The sequence below is a fragment of the Anarhichas minor genome, unplaced genomic scaffold (assembly GCF_050575085.1).
Source record: "Anarhichas minor isolate MPS153535 unplaced genomic scaffold, ASM5057508v1 ptg000012l, whole genome shotgun sequence".
Lineage (NCBI taxonomy): Eukaryota > Metazoa > Chordata > Actinopteri > Perciformes > Anarhichadidae > Anarhichas > Anarhichas minor.
The window spans coordinates 4,443,074-4,455,689 of NW_027466458.1; the positions used below are offsets into that span (position 1 = coordinate 4,443,074).

Genomic DNA, 12,616 nt, shown 5'->3' on the forward strand with positions numbered 1-12,616 from the left:
TTGCACTTCTCAAGCTGTCACGCCACAGCATTATCCAGTATTATCAGTAAACGTATCATTTTATTTACGCCCTTTTTGTTCCCTTAACAGGCTCTGCATCCCCCCCCCCCCATTGCATCCCCCCCTCTCCTGTCATGCTGCTGCGATTACTGTAAATCTTAGTTATTACCTTTCAGGGCACACACCGGCTTATCCACAGGCTGGATCATGCTGATGGTGGCGTCAGCGGCATGGTGTTGGGTTGGGGATGGAATCAGGGAAATACTTTGCTGAATTATCCTCCCTGCAATGAGTTTCCTGAAGTACCTTTTCTCATCAGTGCCATGATTATTGTCGGAAGATGTAGAGGGTATTGGCAGGCCCTAGAAGATGTTTCAGAGATTGGTTCAAATAAAAGTAAATTCGTTTTTTAAACACGCCGAGGACCGATGTTGTACACGACACATTCCGATGCCTTCACGAGTTAACAAAGGAACACAGTTGTTCATTTGTGGTCCATGAGGACTTTCTAACAACTAGATTTTGTTACCAAAAAATGTATCACTGAATTACATGTAACGTTGATTGAAAGTATCATTCACAAGTATTACTCAACAAAAACATTTAAACAAGGATCCTGTTTCATCAGTCACACAAAAACCTGACCTCCACAGAGTGGCAAAGAAAATGTAAGTGGCATCAACTGCATGTGCGGTGGGGCAGCCTTATGGCACTGCATCATGTTTTATCCACGAGAAGGGCACCTTAGAGGACACCTCATTACATTTTCTCCACATGGAAACCTGAGAGGTCCCTGCATCACATTTTCTGAATTTTAAGGGAACCCATCAGTGCACTGCATCCCGCTTTCTCCACTGGAAGAGCACCCAGGAGGGCCTTGCATCACATTTTCTTTCACTTTGTGCCACTGCAGACATCGTCCACATATGTCGAGAATAGATCTGCTGTACAGAGGCAGCCAGGCATCATCAGAGGAGAGAAAAGGATAGAGAGACGTAATCTCTCTTTTTTAAGTCGTTCAAGAGGGACACAGAGAGACGTGACCGTGTTGTCTTATTCTCTCCTATCTTATATGACTGTTTCCTCTAAAATCACACACACACAACCAATAAAAAAAACATGCATGTTGTCGCAGACACATGCGCACACTTTGATCCACGAACACATGTACACACACATGCAAGCCCAAATGTGCGCACGCAAAGACAAGACAGTGATGCAACAAAACAGCAACGACTGAAGCAGCACTCTGAGGATAATTACTGTAGCTGTGGTGTGGATGCCTGGAGGAAATGTTTGTGGACTGCATGATGAGAGAGGAGGTTTGGTCCACAGTGAGGTGGCATCATGCCCTCAACAGACAGACTGCAGAAGAGTTTCTTCAAGGTCCGTCGCGGCTCAGCAGGACGCCACAGAGGTCGGGTAAGACAGGAACACCAGACCCTGCAGTGGAATCAGACCAGACGGCGGGTTGCAGCACCACTGCTGAGGAACAACGCACCAGTAGCTGTGATTTATTCAACAGATTAACAGTGAGATATCAAGCTAGAGAAGCTGAATGGAAATTGAAAAGTTCAATAAAACTGCAAGAGACATTTTGGAAAGTTCATCAACGCTTATTTTCAACAGTTCATCAATGGCAGTGCTCTGAATAGGCGACGGGTTGGAGCACCTGTAAAGGTCGCTAAATGCCCAAATGCACACACCGATGCATACTGCCCGTTACAGTGATGAAGCAGTGAATAAGTGCTGTGACACTGCAAAGTTTAGAACTAAGATGGAAGCACAGGGTTTTAAATACAAAACAAAAAAGCCAGAGAGGGCAAGAAGCGTTTGTTTGTTGGTTGGTGCGTAAGTCAGACTGTCAACAAGAAGCTCTTTAACAGGATATCAGAAAGGACGAAGACGCTCCTGGAAAAGTCGCAGCTGTCTCTGAATTGCTATCTGTAAAATATGGCCACCATGACCCCCAACAAATGCCAGTCCTGCTGTCACCATCCAAATACCAATTGCGTTTCTTCGATTTTTTTTCTTCCGCTGGAAATAAAAATTAGCAGTTACAAAAGAAGAATAACAACTAGACACACAGTACTAGTGCATCGTTGAAAGGTTCTTTCTCTTGTGAACGTAAGCTTCTTTTATTCTGAAAGCCTATTTGTTTTTATTTTAGTTTTCCAGAGGACGTCTAGAAGGGAGTGTGATCTCTGCTGGGTCTAAATCACTGCAAACAAGTTACGCCACCATCATCAAATGTGCAAGCTCAGTTTATGGCAAAGGGAAGGGGTCTCACTTCAATACACACCTACACAACAGGTAAATAACATTTAGTGGAGAAAAATATTGATTTGCAATGTTTGGATTTTATCCATACAACAGTGGGGTTTATGGGACCCCAAAAGATGAGGAAGTACATTCAATTTCAAGGGTTATATCTAACTTAAAGGTTACTTCTGTATTTTTCAACATGGACTCTTAAGTGACTAATGGGGCAACAACTGGCCCAGTGTTGAGGGAGAACGCTGTAGCCGGCCACAACGGGCATTGAGGGCAAGTAAGCCGGGTCAATGTAATGCAACATCAAATAAAAGTGCTTGTTTTTGCCACTGACGGGCTCAGACTGTTATTATCGGTGTCTGACAACATTATGGGAAAGACCCGACACAGAAATAAAACCTTCTTCCTCAACTTTCACCTGATCCAGTCTGTTGGCTATTGTGTCCAAGTCCCGCTCGAGGAAAAGTCTTGTTGTGATATCTGGATATACTCGGGCTGAAATTATTAAGGACGGCCATCGATTTCAAACACCTCAACCACATTGTCGAAATCATCTAAATATTCAGCCGTGACATAGAAAATCTTTCAGAAAACACGACGCTACATATTTCTCCAAAACAACAAACTCTGCCCACCCAGCTGGCAGTGATCTCACCGTTATCTTCCTGCAACAAGTCACCTCGCGAGATTTCAGAACTTGACTTCTCCTTGAACGAGACTCTTTCCATAATGTCGTCAGACACTTATAATAACAATCAGAGCCTGTCATGGCAAAAACCAGCTGTTTTGGTGGAACGTTAATGGCGGTGCCGCAGCTTACCCCAATAGATTCCATTGCAGCCCGAGAGTGGCTACGGTCTACAGCGCTCCTTCTCAATACTGGACCGGAATGAGTTTGTTAACAGTCAGTTAGACACACAAAAAATGGGATAATAGGGTGCAGGTTGAAAAAATACTTAAGTAATCTTTTAATCAAGCCAGATTAATATAACTGTAAAGCAATTCACAGACTAAAAAGGGTAACAGATTGTACATTAGTAGTGACAAGCAGTCTATTTCAAACCTTTAATGAACATGCACTCATTTTACAAGATGTACGGCTGATTTTTGTGTAGCCTTTTGAGGCAGTGGAGAGATTATTCTCAAAGTCACTTTGTACTACAGCTGCCCTCTGTCTAAAATACACATTGATTCTGCTTCATTTGCCAATACTTATCCCTCCCCTGAAGGTGGCATTTATTCTGCTTATTTCCTCCACACCATGAAAGGTCAACAGTTCAGGGGAAACAGATGGGAAATTCTATTCCGAGCGCCGACGATGATACCACATCTCGGCCCTTGTAACAAAAAAAAAAAACGATCTCACCCCGGGCCAATCAATAAGCTGAAGTTGGTTATTACTGCGACTGTGTACTGTTACTCACTTGAAGAAAAGAAAGTACGTTATTTACAAGCATAAAGAGGGCAGGTGTTGCTTGCTGTAATTACCTCTCATGTCTTACACAGCGGCGATATGCATTACTATTTTGCTGACGGTAGTCGTCCTTATTAAAGTAACTCTCTACAGTGAAGGAGTTCTTTGCAACCTTTGAGTTCCTTCCATTGCCTGCATGTCGTGTCAAATTCTAACACACGATTCAACAAGCCAGCAGCCATCTGACTGTAATTATATTCAGTATGTTCGGTATATTACTGATTACAAGATCAGCTTGTGTTTTGGTAAGATCAGCGTGCACACAACGGTTCAGTCTCCCAACGATATGAAGCAAAAAATAGACAAGAATGGGAAGTCTAAGAGGGAATATTTTTATTACACTTGTCAAAACTGGTCTATGTGCGGCACCATTCCTCTGTCCGCCCACGCATAGAAGGGTTACATAAATGGTTTCAATGCTGCAGCCCACTCACTGTTTCAGCGGGCAGTCCACCAGTGAAAGAATTAGAAATGTATGTATTCTCTAAATGACCTTAGCTTCTCACATTCAGCAAAGAAAAAGTTACAGCGCTCGCAGCCGGCCTCCTGTAAACTCAGTTCACCTAATACTATTTCACATTAGTGATTTAAGATCCTAGCAAGTGTGGGGAGAAGTGAACGTTTATTCAATACAGCAGAAAGTGAACTGTGTGAGACTGAACGCAGAGCTTTTGTTTAACACTCACATCTTAGGTCTCATATTGGTCAATTTTGACTATTTGTCTTTGAATAACCTCATCCAAGAGGCTTTAGAGACACCTAACGATCATTTTTTAGATACATACAAAATAAAATACACACACACCAGAGTCCAAAGGGTGTAAACATGCAGTCTACGAGAGAAAAGCCCAAGACCTGCGTTACCTGATTGGATTCATTCCATATGTGTATACTATAAATCTACACATTCATATTTTAGCCTTATTAATTCAAAACTGGTCGCACCGTGAAACTGAGTCTGACTGAGCTCCAAAGCTACAGCAGGAATTTACCAGCTGAGGATTAGCATCTTTATGTTCGAAAGCTGCATTTATGTTGTCGCCATTAGAGACAAATATGTGACAAGCACCTGGGAAGATTTAATTAGTTGAGATTTTACACGTAGTTAATAAGCTTTCCTACTAACTAACGAATAAACTTTAGCTCTCTGCCGCTGTGTTCAAGTGTCACCACGTAAACCATCTCCCTGACCTGCTGCTTCACTTCCCGTCCTCTCAACACCCACTTCACTCTCTGTGTGTTTGACTTCAGGTGTCTCTGTCTCTCCCTTCACCTGCGACACACTTTTTATAAATAAAATGCAATACAACGGATTAAAAGCAGCAGAGCACAGTCACAAGTATATATAGCCACACAGAATATTCAAATCACCAAAAAGGGGACCATAAAAAAAATGACAAAAATACAGAGACATGCCAAACACCTTTATTTTCCAGTGTAAGAAGGAATAATTTATATTCGATTCAACTAGTAGAGTTTATGATAGGAGTCGATAAAAAACAACAACAACACCACACAAAAAAAGAAACTCCACCATGCACTCTAGACTCAATATTGACGCCGCCTCCTCCTCAAGTATCTCGTCGACTCCTCTTCTTCTAACCCATCGCTTCTCGGCCATCGCTGACCTCCTCTTCTGTCTGTTCTGTCACTTAATAAGGAAGCTGAGAGACAGAGGAGGATTACAGGGAGTGAGGAGGACAGGAGAGAAACAAGGAAGATAATAGGGAGAGAAGACACAAAGGGATGAAAACAATAAAGGGTTTTTAGACGTGGCTTGTGTTGCACAACAACACATTTTTAGCAGAGGCTACAAAAAAGTGAAAACCATGAGGCTGTTGGTGAATTTCTTGGTAGATACTGAAGGTTCAAACTGTTTGTGGTGGCATTTAATCAGGCAAAAGAGCTCAATAGCTAGCTGAAGACACTGATACTGACTGATTTTTTTTTTTTTTTTATTGTTGCTAAACAGACGCAAATGTTTCTTTGTCTCACATAAAACAACAAACACCACACTGGCCTGATTTGTAGTAATTAAAAATGCATCAAACAGTTCCTCTCAAGCTGTATTCTCACTTTAAGAGCCATCCACAACTTTACTGCTCTACAAATCTGTCTTCTGTATAGTTGAATTGATTAATGAGCAGCAGGAATCACAGCCGGTACAATTAGGAAAACATTCCGTTAATATGCACCTGTGACATAAAGCATGACCAGTTTTATACCACAACTAAACTTTCCATCAAAGGGCACTAGACAACAATCATCGGACGCTAAGCCTCTCCAGTGAGCTGGCACAATGCCATGTGATCCTATTTCAAGCCACAGGTCGCAGCAGAGTTAAAGCCCCCCATAAATGATCTGCCCCGGTGAAGTGCCCCCGACAACACGAATCCCCTCCAGCTGCAGAGGTGACTTCCTGCAGCTGGAGGTTGTTCTTGCGTTTGTGCTGTAATATCCCACGGCTGCACCAGAAGCGATGAATTGGACCTCAGACTCTGAGGAGTGTTTTCTGTCACACATTAAATCTTTTTTTTTTTTTATGTAGTGGCGACCTTTAGCTCAAAGTGGGACCAAATTGCTGCTGTTCTGGCTCGCTAGTGTCCGAACACATTGACTGTGTGACGCCCTGCAGAGAAACACCCATGATAGTTCCATGAGTTCTAGTAATCAGGCTAAAGAAGAGAAGACACGTGAATGTATCGAGCGTACTGCAACAACACCAGACTGAAGGTTCTTAGCTGGCGGATTGGTCTTCAGAGGAGGAACCTCGGCGCTGTGGCCTGTACATTTTTGAAGGCAGTGTTTCCAATCGAACAGCTGTCTGAGGATCGATGCAATAATGGGAATGGATGGATCCGCTTTTGGCCTGGATTGTTTTTTTTCACCGTGTCTGCAATAACTTTGTAGCGATTTTACGTCAACTTTCAGTGATTTTTAAGATTCATTGTATATCGTGTTTGAGTAACTGTTGAGCAAGTTGGATGAAACTTGTACGTGAGCATCTGTCCAGCATGCTACTGTACAGTTGCTATAGTTACCTGTAGGGGTATCCATGGTACTTGGACCTGAAGATGGAGAGCAGGAAGCTGAAGAAAAACACCACCAGGCCAAGGCCAACCAGGCAGATGACTGGAAAGAGACACACACACACACACACACACACACACACACACACACACACACACACACACACACACACACACACACACACACACACACACACACACACACACACACACACACACACACACACACACACACACACACACACACACACACACACACACAGATTGTCATTAAGTTAAAAATACAACACACTAAGAAACTGCGTCATGGTCTATAAACCGTGTTGTAACGTAAACCTTACTACAATCACACTCGATGCTTTTGAGTTTCCATAATTTCCAACTTTTTGCAAATCCTGCAGACACCCTTATACATATATATGCATAATAATTATTAGACAATGGCCCGTGAGAAGGTTTGATTCCTGGCTAAAGGCAACCATTTAAATCGTTCCACGCACATTATAACCAGTGATGCAACTCCCTGTTTGATCTCTGTTCAAATTGAATGTGCCCGCAGGGTTTAGACATGGTACACACTGAAAGCATCTTCTTCTCTTGGGTTAGGGTTAGGGTTATTCATTCTTCATTCTAACCCTCTTGTTGGTGGATCACACAAACACACACACACACACACACACATAAGCACCGACACAGGCCTACATACACACAGCCAAATGATGAGAACATTTATATTTGACATTTGCTATAATGCTGATAGAAGGGACGTCTCAAACATTACCCGGGACTCTTCATCAGGACAACACCTTATTAAATATTCACTTTATTTAAACAATCCATTACATGTATGTGCCACTGCCTCTTTCTCATCATCAACCCTGCTGTGCTGCAGAAAATTGTGTTTGCAACTAGTATCATCTTATTTCCTCAGTGGCTATTCTAAAGTGAAATATACATAGGCATGATCTTTAATCTGCAGGGGAATTGTGAGTGTCTGTGTGTGTGTGGGTGCATGAGTGTGTCTGTGCACACACACCCTCATGTAGAGGCTAATCCTTGAGAGGGACTGTGTTAAATTAAACTGTCACCGCCGACTGATATTGTTAATCAGGGATTAGGATGAGGACCTCTCCTGGAGACTAAATAGTGAGATATGTGCTGGTTCTCGCTCTGTGTGTGTGTGTGTGTGTGTGTGTGTGTGTGTGTGTAAGGATGAGAGAGAGCAAAAAGGCAACGTCAGAACAAAAGATTTGGCTTGGAAGTGTATCACAGATTCTCAGTTTAACTTTGTGTGTATGGGCCGTCATTCATATTTGGGGCTACAATGGTTTACGTCTTCTGTCTGTGTGTGTGTGTGTGTGTGTGTGTGTGTGTGTGTGTGCGTTGTCCTGTGATCTGTTTTGGATGTGTGTATGAGACTACATTTGCTCTCCCTGCTCAGTGTCAGTTCCAACATGACTGTTCTACTTTCTTTCTTTCACTTTATACACAAATCATACATTTATAATCCCACATATGTATCATTGCACACACACACACACACACACACATTCACGCACACGCACACACACACACACACACACACGCAAACCTCAGCGGCTGTATTGTGTTTGAAAGAGGGGCAGCAATTGATATAACATTCAAGTCCTAATGCATCTACAACAGGCACACACACTTACACTCTCAAATACACAGGAGGCCCACTTAGCAATCAGCATATGTGTGTGTGTGTGTGCGCTTTATTTTCCTTCTATTCTTGTGAGGATCAAAGTGCATCAGCGAAGAGGATAAATTGCAAAAAGCATTTTTGTCATTTTTGACTTTAAAATGTTGATAGGTGAGAGGACAGATCTGGGGTTAAATTAAGGTTACACTGATGACTTATTCAAGACAATGTCCTGAAAACTATTGTATTACCAACCTGTGTGTGTGTGTGTGTGTGTGACATTGACCGAGTGACTTGATTGAGAGCGCTGCATATTTCAGAGTGCGTCTCCAGGGAGAGCCCCTATGGCCCCGCGTTCCCTGAGTTGCCACATCTACATATGTGCCTGCGAGGACGTGAGCGACAGAACGTCTGTGTGTCTTCATTAAGCGTAGTGGGATGTATTTCCCATAGCTCATCAGTTATGACTGAGAGGTATCTTAGTATGCTTCCGTGGATAATGACACACTAAGCATGCTAATGAAAGTGATTTATGACCTTGGCGAAATGACAAGTTGTTTAAGCCCAATGATTTCCCTCAGTGACAAAGGTGGTAATCCGTCTTTTGACTGTATGACTTGGCTCAATTCAAATGATGATATATTGGCACGGTAGAAATAAATGTACCTTTCCCCAGCACGGGGGAGCCAATAAACATATTAAGTTAAGCCTAGCTCATTAGGAGGACAAATATGAGCAGATATTAGGATGCTAAATGGTTCTTCGGTTCATTCTGTGGTTAGCAACTGGCTTCAAGAGCCTCTGGTTACGACCGCCCACAATTATGTTTTATGCTAAACTGCGACAGAAAAGCCGGCTGCTTCTTTTGTTTGGATTATTAATGTCCACACTACCCAATTACAAGTGAACCAGGGCTTGTAGATACATGTTTAATGGACTCAAGTTCTTGGTAACATGTCTCTTTAATATTCCAACCAGACAAACAAACATACTAGTATCACACATACTGCACATTGAAGTGAGGCACATCTACATGTGCAGGCTGTGGAAACGGATTTCCCCCCTTTGGCTCGCTCTATAAAGAAATAATTCAACATTGATGGTAAACTTTTACTTAATAGAGCTTGAATGCCTCATAATGTACCTCAATGCAACCTCCGTACATTAGCGGTACTATATAGAAACGAGTACCACCACATTTTCTGATTTTTGACATCGACTTGGTACCAAAGCATCAGCTCTCTTGACACCCCCGTCTTCCGTGGCCTTGACATTTGGTACTAACTTTGGTGCTACGCAGCACGTTGGCATTTCAACAGGCAGATATGGTGGATATTGAGTTGTGGCCTTGCTCTACAAGGCCTCTACATTAGCCTCTACAGTAGCCTCTACAGTATTTTGTTCCTTCACAGACCCATTCTTCCCGCTCCGTCCCCGCCCTCCTTGATATTTCGCTCCTATTCCCTTTCACCTTCCTTCCGTCTATCACATCCCCCTTCTCTTCCACTGATATTGCATATGTCGTGATTTTGTAACTCCCTGGCTGAGAAGCCACGTGTGCGCTGTGATTTCTTGGACAGATGCCCGTGGAAGCATTCTTGTAGCTGCACTCAGCAGTATGGAAGCTGTATGCCAGGGATTCAACACCCACGTTCAGTGATTACACTACAATTCAAACCTAATCCTCTCTCTATTACTGACAGGCGACTATTCGCTGTGCTGCTTTATAATGCACTGATTTAATTTGTGTGTCCATATGTGTGTGTCAACTCAATGACAGCCGTGTGTGGGATATAAAACTGTGTATTTCATGCAGGCTCGTGTCTGGATGTCGTGTGTGCTTTACGTAACCGGTTTCTGTCGGCATTAGTATGCATGTGCTGCGGTAAAATATGATCTGTGTGATGTCTTCGCTTCAGTTTATTTAAAGTAGCAGGTGGAAATTGCACAAACACAAGAGGTTCAATTAAAGTAGTTGATACAATAAAAAAAATACTGCCGATAAAAAGAGAAGGGAAGGACGGGGCAAGAGGAAGACGGAGACGGAGGATAATTGGATGAAAAGGGAAAAGGAGAGAGAGAGACCTGTTGGAAACGATTGAGCTGACAAGAGAGTTGATAAACGAGTCATCTTCGATGTACACGTGATATGTCATCCTAACACAGGTGACAATTCGGCGAGCACGTATGCATGCGTGTCTGTGTGGAGGTATGGAAGTGTTCTTTTTTTTTTTTTGGCCCCGATACTGAGAAACAAGTCTTGAGGTAGTTATAAAGTCATTATCATTTTAATTGCCAAGCTTTAACATCTCAAGGAGAACTCATGGGTAAAGTAGAACAAAAAGTTATTAATCTTGCCTTCAGATTTTTTTTGTGTGCGCGCATAAGTTTGTGGCCTGACAGAGGCATTGAAAGGCTTCTGGAGTTTCTTTTTTCATCACACCCAGTCTAATTAAAATCCACTTGTGTGTAACAGTGTCTCTGTGTTTGAGGTAATTATCATTACGGGCCATCTAATATCTAACTCCCCTTTTCATAATCTAGTCTAGAGATTATGCAGAATCTATGCTTGGGCAGCAAAGGAAAACGGTTGAAGGCAAGAATGCCATTAGTGTGGTTAAGTGGCCACCGCCTATTTCTAATAATGAACTCGGTTGCATGCTCAACACTCAGGGTTGTCTGTAAATGACAGCACATGTCGACGGTCCCACATGAAGTATTTTAAAGCCATGGCACATAACGTACACTTATAGCATCAATTCTGAACGCGTGAGGGACGGCGTGTCAGTTTGGTCAGTTTCTGCGTAGTTGTAACACGCATAGTCTTTTCAAAATAAACCTCAATCACAGGTTTACTTAGTTTTTAGATTTACTTAACGCAACAAAACTACTTGGTTAGGTTTAGGAAAAGATCACGGTTTGGGTTCAAATAAGTATGTTTGTCACACAAAATAGGTCAACGTTGTTTCATATGAACAGCAGTCTCCTTAGTGAAAGTCCTGTGTTTGTTTGACCCGCCCTACACTCCCACCTGCATAACCACAAAAATGGGTACAAACATTATCCTTGATTAACAGTTTCAGAAATATCTGGTCTTAATTGTGCATGACCACAAGTGGGATTTTAACGCGTTTAACGAGACCTTTACAAAACTGCATTTGACTGTAGGTAATGTGGTAATCCAGGGATGTATCAGCCACATTGATCATATACTGCATATATATATCTTCCACCTGCTCTGGTATGTGTGGTATGTGGACTCAGAAGAGCTGATCTGCTGCCTCTACTCTGGTGGTCCTCCACCTGTTGAGATGATTAGCATTTTTCCTTATTTCTGAGCATGATTTATTTTGTCATTCCAGAGTAATGTGTGGTAACAGTCACACAAATCACTTTTTCATGGTTGAGCTGAAGCGCAGCCTTGGTAAATGTTTTAGAATCTCTTTCCTTTAATAAGAAGAACACTATTTAAATGTGAGGTATGACTTCAATTTGACTCACTTCGATTTCAGAGTTTCTGAGCTTTGCGACCTCCACACTGTGACTGGTTATGGACTTCTTGCTAAAGTAAATCAGATGTTAATCTCATGCAGATTGTGAGTACAAAATGGGTTTGATTTGCACCCATGAAATTATGTTATGTGGTAATTTTGTAGAATAAGAACAATTTTGATCATCAGAACATCGTGAGAGGCCGTTGGGAGCGTGCGGGAACATTTTAATTATCTCAAGATTTTCTTGACTAATTACAAGCAATCTAAATCATTTTCCTGACAGAGCATATCAGGTTACTTTTGACTGTGCCACATAAATCTACTTCGTATATCAACCATCAAGCATTCACAAAGCACATCTAAAGGCTGAAAACTAAATAGTGTAGTTGTGCATTCAGAGGTACTCATGGGGCAGATGAGGAGTCATCTCACTGATGAACTGGAAAGTGAAACAAGTGCTTCTCATTCTTAGAGCTGCTCCAGCTAATTGACAGTTATGCAAATACACTTCCTACTAATGAAGGTACTGCCATGATGGTTCATTTACACATAGTGTGTGTGAGAACACGTGTGCAGGAGCATCCCATCTCAATCTTAAGACAAAAGCTGTCCCCAGACAGACGGACATATAAACACGTGGCACCTCACATGCAGACTCACAATGTGAAAGCACGGTGTC

The 12,616-nt window shown here is 42.3% G+C and overlaps 1 protein-coding gene across 2 annotated transcripts in view; it reads right to left on the minus strand.

Moving 5' to 3' along the window:
* Positions 1-5,159: 5,159 nt before the first annotated feature.
* LOC142948359 (dolichyl-diphosphooligosaccharide--protein glycosyltransferase subunit TUSC3) overlaps positions 5,160-12,616 on the minus strand; it is a 61,100-nt gene continuing 53,643 nt past the window's right edge. For both annotated transcript variants that reach the window (XM_076090345.1, XM_076090344.1), the window contains 2 exons: positions 6,790-6,880; positions 5,160-5,412 (listed from right to left, as the gene is read on the minus strand). In XM_076090345.1, coding sequence (XP_075946460.1) covers positions 5,397-5,412; positions 6,790-6,880 — 107 coding nt within the window. In that variant the 3' untranslated portion in view covers positions 5,160-5,396. The remainder of the gene's footprint in view (positions 5,413-6,789; positions 6,881-12,616) is intronic.